The following is a 24,871-nucleotide window of genomic DNA, read 5'->3' as shown; positions in this document are numbered from 1 at the left end:
ATAAGGTGGAGATAGACTCCTGAGCCTCATAAAGCAGAGCTCAGGTGCCACTTCGTATATACAAGACCTTTGCTGATCCCCAGGGGTCAGTGTATTTCTCTTCTTGAACTTGCTCAATGTATATTTCGTGTTTACTTATCTTTGCATATGTAGTATCTCCCCAATATAATGTAAGGTCCTAGAAGGCAGAAATTGTTTCCTTCTTATCTTTGTATGACAGCATCTAGCACATAGTGGGCCATTAACATACATCTGTCAAAGTTAGAGAGAAACAGTATGGTACAGTGGATAGAGTGCTAGTTTTAGAGCAGAGGACCTAGGTTTGAATGAATGAATGAAAGAATAAACATTAATTAAATACTTACTATAAGCAAAATACTGTGCTATTAATTCACTGATCTGTAAATCCCAGATCCACCAGTGACTTCCTTCTTGTGCAACCTTGGCAAGTCACCTTACCTCTCTGGGTTTCATTTTCCTCATCTGTAAAATCAGGGGGTTGGATTTGAGGACTCCTACATCCTCTTCTAGCCCTAAATCTATGATCCGATGAACTGAATTGAATCAGGGACCTAAGAAGTCATCTAGTCCAATCTGTGCTAGAATGGAAATTCCTTCCACAAATAATCAAAGACAATAGGCATTTGAAATCCATTAAACCATATCAAGCTGACCCCTTCCCTTTCCTAGTGGTTGGTGTGTCTGGTACATGGGATTTTTGCTGCCAGGCCCCAATTCCCCTGAAATAATGTATTTCCTAATATACAGATAAGATCTGTAATGCAATGACATCAGTGGAAGCTTTGCATGTGGGAGGGAAGGGAAAGATTTATGTCTCAGGGAACTAAGGCCTCATCCTGTGGTGAAATGGAAAAAGTGTGAGACAAGGCATCAGAAATCCTGATTCCAGTATCAGATCTACTTCTACCGATGTGACTTTGGGCAAATCCCTTCACCTCCCTGGGCCTCAATTTCTTTATCTGTAAAATGGTTTGTGTGGGGTGGGGAGGAGTACAGTAGGGTGTCAAGTTGGACTGTTTGATCTCTAAGTTCTCCTTCTGTTCTAAGATTCTATGATCTGTATTATTACCAAGATGTAAGAAAACTCAGAGTTCTTGCACCACTTCTTACAGTTCAATACATCACATCTTTCTAGCCAATATAGAGAATCAAAACTCTTTTCTTTGGCCTAATACCTTAATTAGGTCTAGTGTAGGCCAATAGATCCAAGACTCTTCAGTTCCACAAAAACACTGGTCAGCTCACAAGTCTATACTGGCCCCATTCACATTTCCCAATCTTTACTGTCATCTAGCCTTCTACTCCCTCCTCCTTTTCCTAGTCCACCAGTTCTTGCTTTCACCATCTCCCCTGAATGCTACACATTTCAGTAGGCTGAAACAATACAAACACCTACCTGAAAAGCCATTTTCCCATCTAAAACCAAAACAAAAATTACTTCTCAGAAGTGTTTTAGAACACAGAAGTAGAGCAAATGAAATTGTCCATAGATTTATTGACTGATATTCTTTGGACTCCTAGGCACAAGATAATGTATATGGCAAAGTAGAAAAGGATCCTCCGGACAGGTTAGCAGCATTGGACTATGATAGAGACTTATCTTATCACACAACATGCATCTTATTGGCTCTAAACAGTAACTCACATGGCGATATGATTGCAAGTTCAGACATTCAGGCACATACATTAAATCAAGACTATTAGTTCTTTCTTGAAGTCCTTTCAATTCATGATGCTTTTCAGTCATTTTTTGGTTATGTCTGAATCTTCATGACCCCATTTGGGGTTTTCTTGGCAGAGATACTGGAACAGTTTGCCATTTCCTTCCCCACTCATTTTTTAGATAAGGAAACTGAGGCAAACAGAGTTAAGTTGACTTGCCCATCAGTTGACATTTGAACTCAGGGAGATGAGTCTTCCTGACTCCAGGCCTGGCACTCTATCCACCGAGACACCTCACTGCCCTAATTCATGATGCTAAGGAACATTTAATACCTCAATCTACTATTACTACAACCTTAAATGAATTACTTAAGTGTTTCAGTTAAGTTTTTTTAAAGCATCTTCCTCTGAAAAAGACAAAAGATTTTTTTTCTTTTCTGCCTTACATTTATTTTAATTCTGCACATTATTTCAGATTTTCCAGTGACACAAACTGTGAATGTCTTGAAAAATAGTCTTTCAATTTATTCCAAATTAATCCATTTTCACATGCTGATCTATAAGCAATATGAAAGTAAAATGAAATTGTTTTGATTTCATGAAATGTATATTAATTCTTTTTGCCAACTGTAGAGCACTCTGTAAAAATATGCTATTATTATTGCTTTCTGCCTAGCCCAAACAGTCATTACAATCTCTTCAGGATCAAAGGAGAAAATATATGTACGGCACTTTGCAAACTTTAAATGCCCTATGAAAATGAGTGATTATTGTCTAATATGATAAGCATAAAGCAAGGACAACCATTGTGGTATTTGTATCAGGTCTCCAGATTGTATGTTCTTAAGATTATAGATTTAGAGGCCATCTAGTGCAACCTCCTTATCTTACAGATGAGGACATTGAGGCTCAGAGAGGTTATGTAGCTTGCCCAAGGTCACACAGATAATAAATGGCAGAGCCAAAATTCAAATCTATGTCATTCGATAAGCTTCAATTAAATACCTACTATGTGCTAGACACTGCGTTAGATGTTGAAGACACAAAGACAACAGTAAAGTAGTCCCCACACTCAAATAGCTTACATTCTCCTGGCAGGATACATGTATACACACACACATATATAAAATATATATAAAGTAAATACAAGTTACTTCATGGGGAGACACTAGCAGCTGGAGGGAGAGGGAATCTCCAGATGTTGTCATCATGTAGTAAAGAATGTTGAATTTCTGAGTTGGGAGAGCTGGATTTTAATAGCAGCTCTGTCCTCAGACAGTTTGGTGAAATATTATTTTGATAGTACCATACAAGCAGTTTTATTTTACATTTATAAAGCTCAGGAGATTTTTCCTCCTTAAGTACATATCATTTTGTGAACTGCGATCCTAAAGTTACACCAATTAAGAGTTCATGTCAATCTAAAGTCAGAATTACCCTTGTTCTTCACCAGACTAAGGCTGTATGAATGTGGCCCCAAGCTAACCTGGATATGCCACAAGAAGCTTGCTCACTTCTATCTTATGAGTCAACATCCCTGAGCAGAGACAACTCACTACCTGAGTCTTTTTAGTGATAGTTCTATGGATGTAATTGGCTGAAATTGTCCTTGTAAGTTGTTTGGGAGACTGTAATTTATTTTGACAGCACCATCTATTCTTGTTTCACAGTATTACATACCTACAAGTCCCATCAAGGGAAAATGAACAGGTCAACAAGAAGAGTCCTACAATTATTGGTATATTTATTCACTGAATCTCTCACAGACCGTGAGAGCTCAACATCGGCCTTCATGAGTACATATTAACCAGGCCTGTGGAAAACATTCTTGCAAATAGCAGAGTAATTATAGTTAAGGACTGAGATAACCCTGGGGACAATAATCTTCTATCTATCCACAGATCAATCCTAAAATGTTAGGACACTGATGTGTGGGGCTCTACATTCATTTCTAATACTGACACAAGTAAGGTACACCCATTTCCAAATAGTTAAGTATCGGCACAGTGGACAAAGGACTGGTCTAGGAGACAGGAAGGCCTGACTCTGATATACAGTTATCCCTTCCACATTGTGACTTTCCCCATTGCGGTTTTGATATACCACGGGTCACCATAAAAAACTAAATGGGAATTTTGGGGGTAGTTTTATGGATGCCACAGATAACATTTGAAGACCAGAAGATGACACAGAGCCTATGACCAAATACTTAACCCAAATTTTACAATAAGTACTATAAACACCCCATGTAAGAAAAAGAAATCGGACATCTTCTCTGCTACAAAGGAAGGACCAAAAACTTTTACATGGATTTTCCAGACCGCAGGGGCACCTCGTCCCTAATGCCCTTGATATGGAAGGGATAACTGTAGTGTAGTTGTGTGACTGTGGGCAAGCCACTGAACCTATCAGTTCCAAGGCAACTCTAAGACTGCATGTTACTAGGAGTTGTTGATCTGCATCAGTGGAGGGAGTTTCCATCCTGGGAATTCTAGACACAGAAGAAGTCACAGGTCCAAACCAAAAAAACAAACAAACAAACAAACAAAAAGGTTTAGGTAAGGTCCAGAATGTTGTTTCCAGGAAGGAGCAATTAATCCACCTGGCTCCATCACTTAGTCGCCACAGGCAAAACACTAAACTTCTGTGAACCTTAGCTTCCTGATCTAAATAAGAGACATAATAATATTCTTATATCCTATTTCATATGGTTGTTGTCAAAATAAAATGAGATTATGTGTGTAGAGTGCTTTACAAAACATAAAAGGCTATTTTTTCTTGATTACCATCTGGTCCAAACAGTTATCTCTTTAGCAACCATGAAATATTGACCACCCTATTTAGGTTTGATGTAAAGACCTAAATGCAAGTTTTCATAAATGTCATCCCTGACATCTTTTTTTATTAAGAAAAAAACATATAAAACTATTACTACCTGCTTCTGTTCTGAATCTTAGCATATGAACAGCATTGTGAACTGACCTTGAAACCAGGAAGACCTGGATTCAGATTCCATCTCTGGCTGTGTGACCCTGCTCAAGTCATTTCACCTCTTGGTTCTCTAGATAAATCTCTATGACCATAATTTGCAGAGAATATGCTAACCTTATATAAGGTAGAAGGCATTTCATCAGCAGGCACTTCCCTATAGCAGTGAAATCACATGCCTTGTCTCTATCCCCTGTGAAAGAGAAATTCTGGAGGAGAAAAGAAAAAGTTCCTGCATCCATGTTTTCATGGTTTTAATCATTCATTATATAGTTAGGTAGAACTGCTAAACAAAAGCACTTTTCTGTTGAAGTAGTCTGAACTAGATCTTTGTCCAAAATACAAAGTATTCCCCTTGGCATTTGCTGCCCTTCACAATTTGGCTCTGACTCACCTTTCCAGACTTATCTCATACTTCAGGAACTGTGTTGTGGTTAGGTTCTCCAAACTAAACATGTCCATCTCTGATCATTTGCCCTGCCTACCATTCATGCCCAGAATGCCCACCTTCCTCATCAACCAATCAACAGTCACTTATTAAGTGCCTACTGTGTGCCACACACTGTAGTAGGCATAAGGGTCGTGAATACAATGGGTGTAAAAATCCCTATTCTCAGCAAACATTCTCATGGGAGGAGACGAAAACTACATCCATAAGCATATATAGACTTTTCATCTCTGCTTTTCAAGTGCCTTCTCTTTGTTCAAGCCTCAGTTCAAAAGTCACATTCTTGGTAAAGCCTTTCCTGTTCAGACTACCCTCTCCCCACCTACTACTCCCATCCCCACTCTAGGCGAAAGCATAATCTTTATCCTCAAATATTCCTAGAGCGCTGTATCTTAGATCTTTCCTTTGCCCCATCTATCTCTACCTTTTATTTCATTAATCCATGTGTGTGTGTGTGTGTGTGTGTGTGTGTGTGTGTGTATATATATATACACACATATACATATACACCCTTTAATGGACAATAAGTTCCTTAAGGTCGGAGACTATGTTGTATTTTTTTTCTTCATTTCTGTATTCCCAGCAGAGAATGGGTTGGATTCTATTGAATTAAAATGTCATTAAGTATTAGCATCAGAATAATTATTTTTTCATGGAATCATAGATCTAGAACTGGAAGGAACCTGAGAGGCCTTCTGGTCTAAAACCCCAGCACACTCCATTTTACCCAAGAAAGTTAAATGACTTGCCTAAGGTCATATGAGCAGTATCAAAAGTGGACTTTGAACCTAGGTCTTCTGAGTCTGGAGAAAACTCTCTTAATATTGTACCATATGACCTCCTAAGGTTATCTACATATTCTACTAAAATGTGTCCCAAGTTGTCCTAGCCCTTCACTCTGGTTGCTTATCTTTACAGAAGAGCTTCTTTCTTTCTTTCACTTATAAATCACCCTAGTTGTTAGTATTCTCTTCCTCTTCAAGTTAATGATATATATATATATGTGTGTGTGTGTGTGTGTGTGTGTGTACACACTTAACTATTAAGATGTTGTCTTCTCCCTCCCCCACTTCCAGTACACAATGAAAAGACAGAAATTGTGTGGTGTTGTGTTGTTTTGTTTTCCTTTTAAATGCTTTTTAACCTAGTACCCATCACAATGTCTTGTGCAGAATAGGTGCTTAATAAATTTCCAGGTGCATTGGATTTAATTGGACAAAAAACAAAAAATGTGACAGCATAAGACAAGTATTGAAGGCTGAATCCCTACCTCGCCCTATGTTCCAGTTCTCATAGGAGGTTACATCTACCATTCTACTCTATTTAATCTAACAGATATCCAGTAATCACCCATTATATGCTCCATGATGTGATAGGCATTATGGCAGATACAAAAGAAGTATGAGATAAAGTCCCTGCCCCTGAAGACCTTGCCTTCGTTTTAGCTCCCTAAAAGATGCATAGGAACAAAGATATAGCAACAAAGATATGATTAAGTGCTAATGTGAATGACCTCAAAGGTTACTTCCAGCTGTCAATCCTATAACCCTACCAAAGATGCTGACCTCCTCTAAACTACTATTCCAAAGCCTCACCTCTTTATGGAGGTGATTAAGGGTTCTCAAAGGCTTTGCCAATGAAATATAAGTTACGCCAAGCCAGAAAATTTTCTAATGTAGCAAGGTAACACATTCCATGACAGTTGTCTGAGGACCAGACTAGCTAAGTAATTATCAAATGTCTCTCTATGTGCCAGGTATTGTGGTAGCCGCTGGGGATACAAAGAGTGAAACAGTCCTGCTTTCAAGGAATTTTCAGTCTAGTATATATGAGTGTAGTATGTATGAGTGTGTGTGGGAAGGGGGGAGCAGGGTGTTGGGTATATGTGTGTCTACCGAACGAGGAGTCAGGAAGTTGTTGTTGCTCAGTCCTTCAGTTGTGTCTGACTCTTTGTGACCCTGTGGACCATACCGTCCATGCCATCTTAGCAAAGATACTGGAGTGGTTTACCGTTTCCTTCTCTAGTGGATTAAGACAAAGGTTAAGTGATTTGCCCAGGGTCACACAGTTGGCAAGTGTCTGAGACCAGATTTGAACTCGGGTCTTCCTGACTCCATGCCCAGCTCTCTATCCTCCTGGCCTCACTCACTCCACTCTGGTTATGGATCCTGAACAACTGTTGTTGTTGTGGTTGTGGTTGTGGTTGTTGTTATATAACAAAGCCAGCTGGAATTTGAGCTCAGGTTCTTTTCCTCCAAATCCAAGACCTTTTCCACCATGCCATCATAAAATTGTAATTGTTTTTGTAAGTTTTTAAATTTGTTTTAAAATTAAATACAAAAAATGAAAATGTACACAGAAGAACATAAGAGAGGATTGAATATAAAACAATAAATTTTCACTTTAAGAAAACCTACATAATAAGTGCTACACATTGTTTTCAAAGCTGTCCAGCTTTTCTTTGCTTCCTTGTAAGTTCTCTTTTGTTCTCTGCTGTACACTTTTTACATTTTTTTCCTCTCCCTACCACCCCCCCAAAAAAGACTACAATTAAGTGTGGAGTGGAGATATATGCATATACACATACATATATGTATGTATATGCTTGTGTATATGTATATACACACATATACACATATATAAACATATACATATTTATGCTCATACACATATATGTAAGACTGTACTCTGCTTATTTCCACTTGTCATCTGTTTCTCTGATGGTGGCTAGCATCTTCCTTCATAAGTCCAATTCTTTCCATGTTTTTTCTAAATCAACCACCTCATCATTTCCCATACCACAGAAATATTTTAACCTAATCATTCTATCTGAGAGATTATCTATGAAAGTTTTTTTCCACTTTCCTGCATTCCTTCTATTCTTGGCTGCATAGGTTTTATTTGAACAAGAAAATTTTAACTTAAAATAATCAAAATTATGCATTTTACACTTTTAAAATGTTCTCTCCTCATAATATAGTTTAAGACCTGATATTACAGATTCTACTTCCTTTACATCTTTTTTTGCCTTGTTTCTTTGAAGTTCCTGACCTTTTGTTCTTCCAAATGAACTTTGTTATTACTTATCTAACTCAGTAAGATAATATTTTTAGTAATTTAATCAGGATAGCATCACATAGATTAGTTAGGGAAATGGATTAGGTGAATTTTTTTGTCATATTGGCTTTACCTACCCATGAACAATAAATATTACTTCGATTATTTAGATCTGACTTTATTTGTATAAAAGGTGTTTTATGTTTATGTTCATATGGTACCTGTGTCTGTTTTGGCAGATATATTCTCAGGGATTTTATACTGTCTAGTTATTTTAAACGGTCTAAAACAAAATTGAATAATATAGCTGACATGTAGTGTAGTTTCCCTATTTTTCTCTTTTGATTAAATCTATTTTAGCTTTAACTGAGATCATGATTACTACCCCTGCTTTTTATTAAATATCAAATTCTACTACTGACCTTTGTTTCTCATTGTATAGATTTAAGAATTCGAATTTTTAATCTGCTATCCATTGCCATTTTATGGGTAAATTTATCCCATTCACATTCTAAGCTACAATTTATGTGTATATTTTCCTCCTTCCTAGTTTTCCTCACTATTCTTCTCACCCTATTCCTATCCCTTCTCACTCCTTAACTTTACTTCTACCTTCGATCTCCAACAATACCTCCAACAATACCTCCCTTATCCTCTCCCGCCACCCTATCCTCTTGCCCTCTTATTTCTTTCTGAATTTAGAAGACTTTCATACCCTTATAGATGTGTATGTTGTTCCCTCTTTAACCCATTCCCAATGAAAGTAAGGTTTTCAGCACTACCTGCCCTCTCCCCTACTTAGCTTCTTCTGTATCAATTTTTCCTTTTATGCCTTATTTGTATGAGAATATTGCTCCTTTTTATCTCTCCCTACAGTTTTTTTTAGAATCACCCCATCATACCCAGCTTAGCCCAAGTCTTTCTTTCAAACTACCAAAATAAAAATGAAAGTCATAAAAGAACTGATAATATTTTCACATATAAGAAATAAACAATCTGACCTTATTGAGTCCCTTTTAATTGGTCTTTAATGTTTATCTTATATTTCTCCTGGATGTTATATGTCAAATTTTTCCTTAAGTTCTGTTATTTTTATCTTAAATACCTAAAAGTGGGGGCAGCTAGGTGGCACAGTGTGTAGAGCACTGGCCCTGGAGTCAGGAGGACCTGAGTTCAAATCCGGCCTCAAACATTTGACACATGTACTAGCTGTGTGACCTTGGGGAGGTCACTTAACCCCAATTGCCCTGCCAAAAAAAAAAAAAACAAATAAATAAATACCTGAAAGTTTTTTAGTTTGTTAGATGTCCATTTTTTTTTCATTCATGACCATATTTAACTTTGCTGGGTAAATTACCCTTGGTCGTAACCCCAGCTCTTTTTCTCTGTGGAATATAGTATTCCAAGACCTATGGTGATTTAGTATAGTAGCTACTAGGTCTTTTATAATCCTTATTGTAGGTCCATGATATTTATTTTTTTTCTTTTTGCTTCCAATATTTTCTCTTTAACCTGGAAGTTTTGAAAGTTGGCTATGATATTCCTGTAAGTTTTCCTCCTGGGATCTCTTTCAGGTGGTGATAAGTGGATTTTTTTTCTATTTCTCCTTTGCCTTCTTGTTCTGGAACGTCAGGGCAATTTTCCTTGATAATTTCTTGCAATATAGTATCAAGATTCTTTTTTATCATAATTTTCAGGTGGTCCAACTATTTTTATATTAATTCTCCTAGATCTTTTCTCCAGAGCAGTTGTTTTTCTGATGAGATATTTCACATTCTCTTATATTTTTTCTTTCTTTTGATTTTGTTTTATTTCTTGGTGTCTTAGAATATCATTAGCTTCCCTTTGACCAATTCTAGTTTTCAAGGAATCATTTTCTTCCTTAAGTTTTTGATTCTCTATTTCAAGTTAGTTGAATTTCTTTTCATCATTTTCTTAATTTTCTTGGATTGCCCTTATTTTTTTCTAATTTATCCTCAATCTCTCTGATTTTTAAAGTCCTTTTTAAGTTCTTCCAAGAACTGTTTGTGCTTGGGACCATTTGACCTTTCTCAATGAAAAAGGAGCTGCTTTTTTAGCTCCATTATCTTCCTCTGAATATGAACCCAGATCTTCTCTATCCCCATAGTAGCTTTCTATGGTTGGGTCCTTTCATCTTTGCTTACTCGTTTTTTGTTTGTTTGTTTTAATTTGTTTTTAGCAGCAACTAGTGTAATCAAGTTGTAGTCCTGAGGTATGGGAAATGGCTCAAGTTTCTGGTCCTTCTTACCACTATTTTCTGAGGTCGGAGCCGGGGTCAACCTTGGGCTCTATTTCTCCACTCCTAAGCCATGGCTAGAGCACCCCTACCCCCAACTGGCCCCAACCTGGGTCGTGTAATCCCCAAAATTATCTTGCTTGCTGTTGTCCCTCCGGTGACTGCAAACTACAGCTGTCCTCTCTGCCCCAGAACTGAAACCAGGGACTCTGCTCTCCTGCAAGTGCCCAGTCAGCAGGGGCCACACCCCTCTGCTACCGGGCTCACCAGGTTTGTGCTAGCTCCTGTTCCCCACAGTCACAGCCCAGGATGGGTCTGATCGGCACAGCTGTGCTTGGCATCCCTTGACAATGGAAGGTCCTTCAATCTTCTCAGCCACCAGACCCCCACATTGTCCATGACATGAAAGTTTCTATGGCTGCCCCCCCACCCCAGCTGCCCCCAGGGCTTGTTTGTTGATTCCACAGAGTTGGCCTGGAGGTGTTTGTGCTTCTCTCAGGCTGAACCTCTGCCCCTGGAAGTCAGGTCGTTCCTGTGGTCTTCCTAAGGTCTTAAGAGAACAACTGCTTTACCCTGACTTTCATTTCTGCTGCTCTAGATTCCCTCTGAGGCAATGTTCTGTCTTTTTCTGTGGAGGCAATTTGGAGAACAGAAAGTTTTCTAACCTACTAAGCCATCTCCCAGAATCCTTCATTTAATTTTAATTTGACAAAGGAATCTTCCACCTAATCTGAGAACTCATCTTTGTCTTTCTTCTCTGGTATCAGAAAAAAGCCTTGAGAGAGAAATGGCTATTGGACGGAATAAACAGTGGAAAAGAACAGGAGGAAATGCAGAAGCAAAATCAACGAGACCAACACCAAACCAAAGTTCTAGAGCAGAGCATCTTAAGGTATGACCTGTCTTTTTTTTTAGTAGACTCCACATATTCATAGTAAGGAAAGAACCAAGCTCTTTAAGGGCCCACTATGTGTGAGGAACTGTGGTAAACACTTTTAAATAAAGTTGTAAGTTTCTTGAGGATGGGAACTGTCTTTTACCTCTTGTTGGCATCCCCAGCACTTACTTAACACAGTGCATGGCACATAGTAGGTGCTTAATTAATGTTTCTTAATTAATTATTAATTAATGCTTATTAATTATTAGTTAACATTTATTGAATTGTATTTAAAATATTACTTCATTTGGACCTCATAACAACCCTGGGAAGTAAGTGCTATTATTATCCCCATTTTACAGTTGAGGAAACTGAGGCAAACAGAAGTTAAGTAATTTTCCCAGAGTCACACAACTGCCATCTGAGGCTGGAGCTGAATTCAGGTCTTTCTTGCTCCAAGCCCAGTGCTTTATCCATTCTCTCACTTAGCTGCCTCGATGACCATAATAAGATCATAGATTTAGAGATAGAAAGAAACTCAGTCTATTTAGTCCAAATTTCTCATGAAGAAACCAAGACTTTACCTTTCCCAAAGTCGCACAGGTTGTAGGAAGCATAGAGGGAATTCAAACCCAGGTCCTTGGACTCCAAATCCACTATTCTTCCCATTGCACCACCCAGCTATTCTTGACCTCAGTTGAGAAGCATGAAAAAAAATGAGCTGAGGTTCAGAGAAAATTCCCTGTTTTCATGTGCCCTCTAGCTAACTAACTGTCCAGATGGAGACAACTCATTTGACCTCATCAGGCCAGTTTCCTTATCTGTAAAATGCAGTTGACCTATATTCTTTTTAAGGTCCATTCATTTCCATGATTCTAAGTGGAATAAGCAGCCATGAGACACAGTCAGATCTTCCATTTTGGTTTCTACAGAAGACAAGGGAGGCATAGCAAAGCCACAGGAGTGGAAAATGTGAAGCCAAACTTTAGCTGAGCCTCACAAGTCAGACGAAAAATGGGTTACCTCTCCACCACAAAGACAGAAATCTATTATATAAGGGCTTTGGTGTCCATACATCTCTCGCGTAGCTTTTCTCAATCACCAGATTAGTGACTAGCATGCTTTCACTGGCTACATCCTCCTCGACTCCCATGGCTTTCTGGATCACTTAGTCACCACTATTCACCCCCTTCTGGGCAGTCTATGTTAGCAGAACAACCTACCAATTGCCCTCAGGTATGATAGACAGGTCTTTAGAAACCTGTTTGCAGGCTGGGTGTTATGGGATATGCCTATAATCCCTGCTGCTGAGGAGACTGAAGCTGGTGGCTCACTTGAGAATTCTGAATTCCACTGAGCTAAAACTGAATAATCTTAGCTTGGCGTTAATATAATGAGCCCCTATGAGCTAGAGGCCGCCAGGCTACTGAAGGAGGGGGATAAGAGAGACCTGGATTGTAAACAGAAAAGGTAAAAGCTCCCATGTCTCAGTAGTGGGACTGGGTGACCAGACACTTCCAAACTAGGTAACCATAAAGAAGAGAAGGAAAGGGTGGGGTTGGGAAGAGGGATCGAGAAGGAAATGGAAGGGAAGGGAAGGAGGAAGGGAAAGGAAGGGAAGGGGGAAGGGGGAAGGAGGAAGGGGGAAGGGGAAAGAGAGAAAGGGGGAAGGGAAGAGGGAGGGGGGAAGGGAGAAAACTGTTACATGAATGAACTTAAAATGAGGTAGGTGATGTAAAAATATTTTAAAAAGCTAAAATCAAAGGTAATATTGTTAGTAGTATCATTAAAAGAGCCATTTTCACAGGCACCAAATTAAAATGGAAGGTAAGAACCATGATTCCTTAGTCTTCCATTCCAGATTTTCCCCCATTTAAGTAATTCAAAAATCATACATTTCATTGGAGTGAGTTCTCCTTTTACTGGTACAGATTGAAATCTACCTATGAAATTTCAATGGATGGTGTCTATGGTTGCTACGTCCGAAGAACTGAAGGATGAGGGAGAGGAAGGAGACACATTCTCACATATACTCAAGAAAAGAAATAGCCAAATAAAGTACTCAATCTCTTTGTGGCAAAGCAGCCAACATAGAGGTTGGGTCCACTCATGGATGTTTCCAAACCTACATCCATGCTTATCTCTGTATTATTGCCCTCCCACTTCATCACTTATAACCTCACAACTTGAAGGCAGAGGAAGATTGCCATAGGGCACCTCCATAATACCATTTTTGGTAAGGACTATACAAAAGATGTAAGAAAGGACATACAGAGGAAGATGTCAAAGAAAAATACTATCTTCTGCATTTTAAGCACATCTGGCAGAAACAATTTTTTTATGGATTTAACATTATTCTAGCTTAAAGAGAGAAATGTCCAAACTGACATCGTCTACCCATAACCTCAGATAACTCTCTCACACAAGACAATTCTAGTTAACATTTATAGGAATTTTGAACAAGGAAAAGATGATAAAATGATAAAACACAACTTGGGATTAACATTCTATTTCGATTAATAGAGCAATAATCACTTAACCTTTTTGAAAACTCCTGAAGTACAATCTTTTTAAAACTACCCATCTCTCTTTGACCACTCCCCTCAATGGCTTTCTCCCTCTACCCCCAAGCTGGTCAGGGGTGACCTGAAGTAATCGAAGAGCCTTCCTCTCTGATCAATACCATAATCCAGGAGGGGTGGGCAATTTGGGCCCTTGAGGCCGCATGTGGCCTTCTAGGTCCTTGGGTATGGCCTTTTGACTAAGTCCAAGTTTTACAGAACAAATCCTTTTATTAAGGGGATTTGTTCTGTGAAGTTTGGAGTCAGTCAAAGGGGCCACACTTGAGAACCTAGAGTGCCACATGTGGCCTCAAGGCTGCAGGTTCCCCACCCCTGCAACCTTTCTGAACGGAGCAGAGGTCACAGCCCCTAGATGCCTCATAGAGTCATTCATGGCGAAGGCAATGATCCTAACTAGGTGAGGCACATTTTTCCCTAAATTTGGTTTTCACCTCTAAAATCCCTATTCCTGGAACCCTAGGGAAAGGTCTGGAAAGGTTTTTAAATAAGAAAAATATTATTTCTTGATATCTTCAGAGGCTTTTAATGTTTCCACAAAAGCAACCAGATCATGAAGGGTCTTAATTCAGTGCTGTATGAAGGTGAGTTGAAGAAACTAGAAACGATTAGCCTGGAGAAGAAAAGGCTCAAGGGAGATGACTTCAGTTATGCTAAGAGTTGTCATTTAGAAGACAGATTAGTTTCACTCTATTTGGGTGCAGAGGACCGAACCAGAAAGTGGGAGGAAGGAACAGAGGAGCAAGTTCAGGCTTGATGGCAGGAAAAGGGAGGCAGTGGATTCCCATCCATTGAGATCTTTGAGCAAAAGTTAAAAGATCACTTGCCTGGTAGTTGAAACAGAGATTCTTTTGGGGAATGGGCAGAGCTAGATTTTAAGTGACATCCCTTCCAACTTTAAAATGTCATGATTCTGAGATATACAAGAGGTAAGTTAGCTAAGCAGCTGGGCAGTATGTAGTGGATAGAATCAGTAAGGGCTTAGTTCAAGTCCTGTCCCAGACACATATTAACTGTGGGATCCTAGACAAGTCATTCTACCTCTTGATGCCTCAGTTTCGTCATCTGTAAAATGGAGATAATGTACCTGCCTTGCAGACTTGTTGTGGAATATCAAATGAGATGATATATGTGAAGCACTTTGCAAATCATAAACTGCTATATAAATTCAGGTTGCTATTATTACCACACATCTACAATATACATGTTCTTCTTCAAATACTTTAAAAAAACACATGATTTGGGGGCAGCTAGGTGGCTCAGTGAGTAGAGCACCAGCCCTGGAGTCAGGAGGACCTGAGTTCAAATGTGACCTCAGACACTTGACACATGTACTAGCTGTGTGACCTTGGGCAAGTCACTTAACCCCAATTGCCCTGCCAAAAAAAAAAACCCACATGATTTACATCGGTATTCTCCTACTGGTGCAGATAGTGAATGTCCCATGCCTCAGGAGGCACGTATTCATGCACTAGGACCCCCCCTAAAATCACCATCTGGTAGCCAACCTTCTGGTGAGAGACCTCCCTAGTATTAGCAAAGCTGGTCCTCAGACAACAGGCAGAGAAAATTGCCAGGCCAATAGTCAAAGATTTTCCAGGGGGGCAGAATCTACCAAATTTTATAATCCACTCCCACACAGCCTTTAAGAACTCACCATCATCTCCTGCTAGGTTCGATTAACCTATAAACATATTAAGTGGCTCCTACGTATCAGGCCCAGAGCTAAGCACTAGGGGTACAAAAAGAGGCAAAAGACAGAGACATATACACGAACATATTACAGAAGCATTAAAATGGACTGAGTTATTGTATAAAACTAAAGAAGTCCAGTTCTACAAGCTTTAAAAAATGCATTTCTAAATGTAATTTCTAGAAAACTTACTATTATTTTTATGTTTTCCAGTTCAACTGTTCCTAAGAGATTCTATTATATGAATAAAAATACTACTAAAACAATAAATAATATAAATATAAATAAATAACAAAAATATATTAATATGTAAATAAAAATTTGAACACTCAGAAATAACTGCAGTTCTGCAGCTGCTGAACCACTCATTAATAATAATAAGTGATAATAGCTAACATTTATAGAGTGCATTAAGGTTTGCAAAGCATTTAACAGGTACTCCATTTGATTCTCACGATGACCCTGTGAAGGAGGTGTTAGTAATCCGATTTTACAGATGAGAAAACTGTGACTAAAAGAAGTTAAAAGCTTGGCTAGTTCACACAGCTACTGTGGCAGGACTCCTTTTGAGGTCTCCTGATTCCACATCTAAGCATGCCAGCCATTGGGCCACCTGGATCTCTACCATATTACCTACTCACATCACAGCCATTCTGGCCTAAGGATTCTCTTCTATCATGCTCCAGCACAGAGCCCAGATCATTGAGTTGAGCCTAAATTGAATGCTTCAGCACACTTCCAGAAGTAAAGACAGTCTCTGCCTTCCTCTCAGAGGCTTCCTTGTCTTCTCATGCTGACTTACTCTGTATTCAGCTATTTTTTTTTCAAAGCTGCTACAATTCACTAAACCACATTAACAAGTTTGGACAAGGCTGGGAATAAGGCTGGTGCTTTTTATTCAGACCCAAGACTGCTTTTAGCATTTGCCTAAATACTCCAGCACTTGCATGTTTCAGATTTCATTGCTAATGGCTTAGGGCACCTATTTACCCTCAGAGGTGGGGCTCACATCAGAGTAAACAGCAACTTCTCTGGAGCCAAACAGGGTTTTCCTGTGTAGGAGACCTTTGAAGTACTGTCTGCTTCCCTACGCTATAGAGACTAAGTCACTGCCATGTTCTTCCCCATCTATTTTGCTAAGTTTTCAGCACTTACTTTGCTTATTGCTTTTCCTCTTCTTCATTTTAGAAGCTTTAGCATCCTTTTAGTGGAGACTGAAATTGTCCATCCCTAGAATACCTTATGCCTAAAATGTGCCCTGGTCAAGGTTATATTGCTGTGAATGCTCCTTGAAAGAGAGGGCTAGTTTTTCTTGTTTTATTCGGTCTTTGTATCCTTAGTGCCTAGCACAGTGCCTTTCTTGTAAATGTTTGTTGAGTAGAGCTGAATTGACTCAAGTCAAGTATTCATTAAGCACTTAATATTTACCAGACACTTAGACCCTGGGGCTAGAAAGACAAAAAAGAAAAAAAAAGTATCCTCTTAAGGGCTTAAATTATGTCCAGAGAGACTGCATGTATGCATGTATGTGTGTATGTATGTATGCATGCACGTGTATATGTAAGTATATGTATATTGTATATGTATACATATGCATTTTATATACATATACCACATAAACACATATGCCATATATACATATACTATATAAATACTGTGTATATACATATATATGTATGCTGATGTACATGCATGCATATCTACACAGTAAATATAATGTATGCATATATAGTATACGTGTATATATAATATATGCATATACAGTGTACACATACACCATATATACAAATACATAGGATATATATGTATATAGTGTGTGTATGTATATAATATATTGTATATGTAGTATATGTATGTACAATGTGTATGTATACACATATATGTACTGTGTATATGCATGTATATGCTGATATACATGCATGCATGTCTACACAGTATATATAGTGTATGTATACATAGTATATATGTGTGTATAGTATATGCATATACAGTGTGTGTATACACATATATACTGTATGTATATGTATGTACGTATATACATATATATACACACATATATACATATGCAATGACTCGAAGGGAAGAAGGTCCTAGCTGCTGGAGGAATAGGAAAGATCCCATATTGAAGATAACACTAGCTGAAATTTGCAGGAAACTAGAGATTCTAAGAATTAAAGATGAGGACCTATATTCTAGGCATGGGGGACATCCTGTGCAAAGCCAAAGGGATGGGAGATGGAGTGGGTGTCATGAATGTGGAGTGAGAGGGCTGGACTGAAAAGTGCATTAAAGAAAGTAATTTATAATGTGGCTGGAAAGGTCAGTTGGCTTTAGGTAGTAAAGAGCTTTAAAAGCCAAATGGAGGAGTTTGTATTGACAGTAGAAATAATGGGGAAGCATTGGAAGTTTATTGAGTAGCAGGGCAATATGCTCAGACATGTGATTTAGAAAAATCCTTTGGGCAGCTGTAGAGAGAAGATGGATTGCAGAGCGAAGAGGCTAAAGGCAGGTAGAGCAATTAGGAGGCTGCAGCAGTACTGGAGGGGACTTGAATTGGTAAAATGACTAGTCATCAAAGGCCTCAGAAGGAGATTTTTCCAGTTATGCACAGTTTTACTGGGAACAGAACATGCAGCATAACAGCGTCAAAAATGCCTTTGCGTGGGACCTCTAAGCAGCTCTTGTGTTACTCAGTAGGGTAGGAGTCACATTGCCAAAGCAGCTTTTCCTGATAATTGAACTTATTCTTCTCAGATAATATTTCTAAAACTACTAAAGAATGTCATTTGGGGAATTCAATCTTTCTCCTAGGCATCAACCTACCCTATTTAAAAGGTTTTTATTACAGCTTTAATGAAGTATAATTTCTTTTGGGCTTTGGATAGCAATAGACTGATTGAAGAAAAGAGAGAGACCCCTCCCCATCTTAAACAGAAAACCCTAAACACGACTTGTCTCCTGACTTAGGTGCCTACTTGAGTGTGACATTTGCACTCTGCCAGGTCTCTCAGCTAAGAGATAAGCCTCAAAATAGCACCTTTGATATTACCTCAGAGTCTGTGGCAGTGTCAAATTTTCACCCACCTGACTTTTCAATGCTTGAGCTCATTTATCTTAATGGCTAAAATATGAGCCTAGATTCAAGAACACCTGGGTTCAATTCCACCTCTGGCATTAGAAGCATGACCATGAGCAAATCGATCAATTGTATGCATATATACGTGTGTGTGAACATAAGAAAACTGGGGGGGGGTGATTATAGTAATTTTAAAATAAGAGGGAAAACACTAGCATTAAGGAGGAGAAGAAAGGCTTCTTGCAGAAGGTGCAGTGAAATGAGGAAGAAGAGCATTCTGGGGATGGGGTACAGCCAATGAAAATATACAGTCAAAACACAGTGTCCGGTTCGAAGAACAGGAAAGATGCCATCATTCCTAGATTTTAGAGGATGTACAGTATAGTTATAGAGTATGTAAAGTATAGTTATAACAGACTTCAAAAGCCAAAAGATTTTCTATTTGGTTCTGGAAATAATAGGGAGACACTGGTGTTTATAGACTATACCACGACATGGTCAGTCTTGAACTTCAGGAAGATCAGTGAAGTTGTGAAGAATGGACTAGATTGGGGAGGGACTTAAAGCAGGGAGACTAATCAGCAGACTCCAGATGTCGGGTGCTGAGGGCCTACATCAGGGTGGTGGCAGTGTCAGAAGAGAGAAGGGGGCATATACAAGAGATGCTACAAAGGTAGAATTCACAGAACCTGGCAACTGATTAAATACGAGGAGTGTAAGAGGGTGAGGAGTAGAGGTTGACACCTAGGTTTCAAGTAGGGTAACTGGAAGGTTAGGAAAAGGGGAGGGTTTTTATTTAATGAATGAATGACTCTCTCTAGGGCAATGGTGACCAACCTGGGGATCTTAGACTCCTTAGAGCAGAAAGTAGCAAATCATTTCAAGGGATTTACAAATCTATATGCACTTGTTGCAGTGAAACAAACAAGCTTAAGGATGTGGATATAGATTTCAAGTTGAAATTTTTTTCTAACCTTCAACTGTATTTTTCATCTCTGAAAGCTACAAAACCACATCAGGAATCTTGTTAAGTGATTCCGCATAATAAATATACCAACAGATCTCTTGGAGATTGAACTAATCTCTCATATATATTTTACTGTTTTTCGAATGAATGTAGATGCTGTTGTGATTAATAAAATATAAACTCACTTTAAAGTGTCACTGAATTCAGAATAATCTTTGGTCAATTATGTATTTTTTTCAATCAATGGATTATAGAAATATGACTACTTACTGGGAGGAGGGGAGGGGACTATGATATATTCTGAAATTAAAGCATGGTTCTCCTGCTAAAGGCTGGAAACCACTGGTCTAGAATGCTTCAAGTGTCAGGACTATGTCAGCTGTGGGGAAGTTAGGGAGTATGTTAGATAGACGTCCCTTCCAACCCTACAGGCTCATGATTATAGGACACAGGAATGTGAAGACTAATGAGTTAACCCTGCAAGGTAATTCAAATTTTTTAAATGAAAGAATCTCAAAGTATATCAAAGCTTGTCTGAATTAAACAACAGAGCTACCGCTTATCTATGACACATAAAATGTCTAAGAAATATGGCTTGCTACAACTCATAGGGAGAACTTTTATGGTAGTAGCTGCCCTTTATTGGGGTATCTGTTCCAAACTATGACAGGGTTCCATTTTTATTTGCGTCATTTCTTGCATGCATTCACATGAAACTTCAGTATGGTAAATGTATTAACAGGGACTTCTGACTCACACATAACCTTCTTCTAAAAAAGCCATTCTGTTTACTCGTCCTCTCCTCTTTTTCAAGGACAGGCGCTGTTTCAGAGAGAGGGTTTCCATGGTTCCCAGAGTTCAATTCTTGTCCCTAGGATATTATTAAGTATTTTGTTAGGTACCTTGATTAACATATTAAATATAAAAATCCCTATGTGGAAAATTTTACTGAAAACAGCCTCTGGATCAATGTCTTTTAACAATGTTTTTAACCTCCCAGATAATACCCTGAGATTCAGCAAGCATTGGTAATTCATTCAATAAGTATTTATTAAACACCTACTATGTGCCATGCACTATTTTATTAGACATACAAAGACAAAACCATATACCCAAGCACCTAATCCAGTGTTCTGTATAAGGTTCACAAATGCCAATTAAATTAGCAGATTAAATAAATAAACCAAGTCAACAAGTACATATATTGTGCTAGGCTCTCTGCTATGTACCCACATGCAAAAATAAAATAAACTATTTCCTGCCCTCAAGGAATTTACATTCTAGTGAGAGAAAACAACATTTTCATAATTTTTTTAAAAAAAAAACCACAAAATACGCACAAAGTAAATACAAAGTAATTTATGGGAGGAGCAAAAGTTCTAACCAGGCATCTAGGTGGCACAGTGCATAGAATCAGAAAGACTCATCTTCCTGAGTTCAAATTCTGCCTCAGACACTTACTAGGTGTGTCACCTTATGCAAGTCACTTAATTCTGGTCACCTCAGTTTCCTCTTCTGTAAAATGAGCTGGAAAAGGAAACGGCAAACCACTCCAGTGTCTTTGCCAAGAAAACCCCAAATGGGGTCACAAAGAGTCAGACATGACTGAAATGACTGAACAACTGAGCCACTTGTAGTACATTAATTTACTGTGTACACAGATAAAAACCTGCCTCATGAGCCCATTGCTCATTCAGTACAGTTCTAAGGATTTGCTTTGAAATTGGGCTTAAAGTGAACCTTGCACTCATTCATTAATCAAATAACAGAAAAGCATCTGAATTGGTTCAACCAATGACCTGGAAAACTCCAAAGTATCATGGTTAGAGCTGTCTGCTGCTTTTGCCCATGGATTCTATGAGAGACCTAGCTGCATTTTTGTTCATCATGACCTTCCCCTGACAAACTGCCCCGCATCAAACTCTCTCCCCGCTCTAAACACTTCCCTTCTTGAAATCTGTCCAAAGACCTCTGGCTCTAATTGGAGCTCAGAGAGTGTCTGACATAAATGTCATGGGCATAAAATGCAAAAGGTTAGCTGCCAAGGAGGATGATGTAAATACACTGTATTCCTTTTTAGAAGGATAATCTACTTATGATTAAGTGTTCTCAAGTAAGAATTTTTTTAACTATGCCAAAGTACCTTTCAGCTACTTTGTCTCGCTTTCAGCAGGCTTCCATTTGCTCCAAATTGAAAAGGGCTTTCCACAGACACCTATATTAAACAAAGATTCATATAGAGCTCTAGATTTAAATGTGAATTGATACTACAAAAGAATGCAAGACTCAAAGTAAGCTGTGATAATGAGTGATGGCAAGTCAGTCATATCACCCAGAATTCAAGGAATAAGCCTTCCATTCAAAGTGAGATGTGAATATTTAGTAGTCTGGAAAAGGAATTCAGCACAAAGAGTGTGAATTTTCTTCTCCCAAAACTACAAAGATAGCAGGAGAGTTTTCATTTCAAAAAGGTGTCCAAGAGCAGTGAGATGAAAACCTAGGGAAGTTATATAGTGTTCGTTGATGTTTTTTAAAGTTGAACTGATCAGAGTTTTCTATCAAAATATATTCCCTACCTCATAATCTTAGCCACTTTTGCAGGCCAGAATTATGCCTGAAATGAAACTTGTTGCAACAAACTCATGCAAAGCATATTCCATGAAAAATGTCAGGTTCCAACTACTGCCATCCTGTTCCTCCTTGTTCTTTCAAATATCCCGTGAAGAGAAGGCAGACAAGCAGCAATGTAACAACAACGTGATAGGTATGGTATTGGGTTCTTGGGTATTTGGTGAGTTCTTTAAAGGCATAAATAGCATTTGGATTTTTTTCCTAGTAAGCTTTGCTAGTATCTAGGGACAAAAAACATGTTGTTGGGGGCAATGAAGCTGCACAATTTACTGTTGTGTGACAGTGGGAAATCCACTTAACCTCTCTTGGTCTCATTTTCCCCATTTGTAAAATGAGGAAGTTGGACTAGATGGCCTCTGAGTTGACTTCCAGCTCCATCTACATGATTTTATGTATATCATATTCATTGTTCATCATCCATACTTCACTAATTGATTTATCAAATTTTTATCATTTCCTCCTTGGTTAACATTTTTGGTTATTTTTTGTACCCTGTCCAGGCAAAGCTAACCAAAGCTTTCCAATCCTAGCAGTGTCTTTGAAAACACTATTCCCCAAAGGCTCATTCTCTACTTCTAAAAAAATCCTGTATATTCTATTTATTTTGTTGTGGCTATTTGTTTTTACAATAAAGAATTATTTTTCATATTTAGGAAAATGAACTGAATGCATAAAGCTTCTGGCTAACATTATAGTATGAAAAGTATGGACAATGAGAGCAAAAGTCAGTCTATAAAAATACCTTTTTAAGAGATTCTTTTTAACCGATAGAAAAAAAGGCTAACTTACAATGGTACTGCAAAAGATTTGAAAACAATCGACTAAAAAGGAACGCTTTGGATATCCTTAAAAATGGGATGGTAATCCATTTAGCTAAGATTCTCAAGATTAAGAACAGGTTTATAGAGAAATAGTTTCCGTGGATCCCCAAAATACATCTCTCCCCTCCCTCCCTCCCTCCCTCTCTCTCTCTCTCTCTCTCTCTTGCTCTCTCTCTCTCTCTCTCTCTCTCTCTCTCTCTCTCGCTTTCTCTCTCTCTCTCTCTCTCTCTCTCTCTCTCTCTCTCTCTCTCTCTCTCTCTCTCTCTCTCTCTCTCTTTCTCTCTCTCTCTCTCTCCCTCTCTCTCTCTTTTCCTCTCTCCCCCTCCTTCTCTCCCCCACTCTCCTCCCTCCCTCTCTGTCTCGTCTCTGTGTCTTCATGTCTCTTTCTTTCTCTCCCTCTCTCTTCCTCCATTTCCTTCTGTTTCTCTCTCCCCTCCTACTTTTTTCCTCCCTTCCCCTCCTCCTTCTTTTCCTCCTCCTTCTCTTCTTCACCATCATCTTTTTCTTCCTCTTCTTCTTCCCTTGTTTTTCCATTCAGTCTTTTTTCTTTCTCTTTGCCCATGGTTGTCAGTAATACTTCAGGCATGTTTTAACCCTAAATGCTAATCCTAAAAGGATGAGAACTTCCAATACAAGTACAATTTGGTATTAGGTGAGAAAATGGATTACTCACCTCTGGTACATAGAGAGAGGCAGGGAATTCTAGAACCAGGGACTCTTTGAAATAAATGTATTTTTTGTCTGGTTTTATGTTTGTAAAATCATTCTTAATTCTTTAGGGTTTTTTTCACTGTTATTATCTTTGTCTATATCCATGCTTTTGAAATTCAAATCCAGGGACTATTTGAAGAAAGGCCCCAGATATACTTAACTGATAATACTGAATCAAATGATAGTTAAGCAACTCCTTTGTATTCTGATGATTGGCAAGGCAGCCAAGCAAAAGGGACTGAGATTACCAAGAGATGTCATCTCAGAAATTATTCATATTAGATGTGTTTTGACCATGTGTTTCTGTGCTGTAGTTGTGCATGTGGCTCCCCAGGGGAACCCCTTGAAGTTAACTTTACCCTCTCCCAAAAGAGATTGTTTTCCTGGATATTTTCTTCATTCAACCAAAAGTAGCCCCTATTTCTAATGTGAATAGTTGGTTATATCATCAAAGTTTCCATCTGGACCCCTGGTCTAGATCAACTGGTTGATGGCCCCATCCTAACCTAAGGATAAACTTGTATTTATTTGTCATTAGATAAGTGAGCTCTGTTCTTAGTAACAGAACTAAACAATTAACAAAGTTGAACATGGAAGAGAGATCAGAGTCACCATTTTTTGACGCTGACCATTTTATAAGTTAGGGGTAAATGTTACAGGGCATCAAGTCAGTCATTTCTCAACCAAGAATCAATGCTTTTGCTGCCTTTACTTGCCATTGACTATGCTCTGCCACTTCACTACATAATTATATGTAATTTATTCACTATAGAATTCTGTACTCTAAAACTTATTTAAAATGAGCAAAATATTTTCCTAACCCCTGGGTACTCACATCTCCAGTTAATTTCCCATATTCTTTCTTCTATACTATTTGAAGGTCACTTGAGAATTATGTGCCACCTGGGTGGAGGTAAAATTGAATTATTATTGTAATTATTTAACATTTATTAAGGGCTCAGCATGTACTGGCATTCTCAAGAATATAATTCGCAATCACGTGTCTGCTCTCTGTCCAGGCAGAACACAAATACGTCCATAACTAACCAATTTGCTATGCCTTTTACTAGCTTCCAGTGTTAA

General features: G+C 38.5%; 1 protein-coding gene across 1 annotated transcript in view; it reads left to right on the top strand.

The window, feature by feature from the left end:
* Positions 1-24,871, top strand: part of PALMD (palmdelphin) — a 67,904-nt gene that overhangs the window by 23,822 nt on the left and 19,211 nt on the right. Inside the window, exon 3 of the mRNA XM_036766608.1 lies at positions 11,201-11,325. Coding sequence (XP_036622503.1) covers positions 11,201-11,325 — 125 coding nt within the window. The remainder of the gene's footprint in view (positions 1-11,200; positions 11,326-24,871) is intronic.

This window comes from Trichosurus vulpecula, chromosome 7 (genome assembly GCF_011100635.1).
Source record: "Trichosurus vulpecula isolate mTriVul1 chromosome 7, mTriVul1.pri, whole genome shotgun sequence".
In the NCBI taxonomy this organism is placed as follows: domain Eukaryota; kingdom Metazoa; phylum Chordata; class Mammalia; order Diprotodontia; family Phalangeridae; genus Trichosurus; species Trichosurus vulpecula.
The sequence above is the reverse complement of the archived record's forward strand: the minus strand, read 5'-3'. Positions and strand labels throughout refer to the sequence as shown.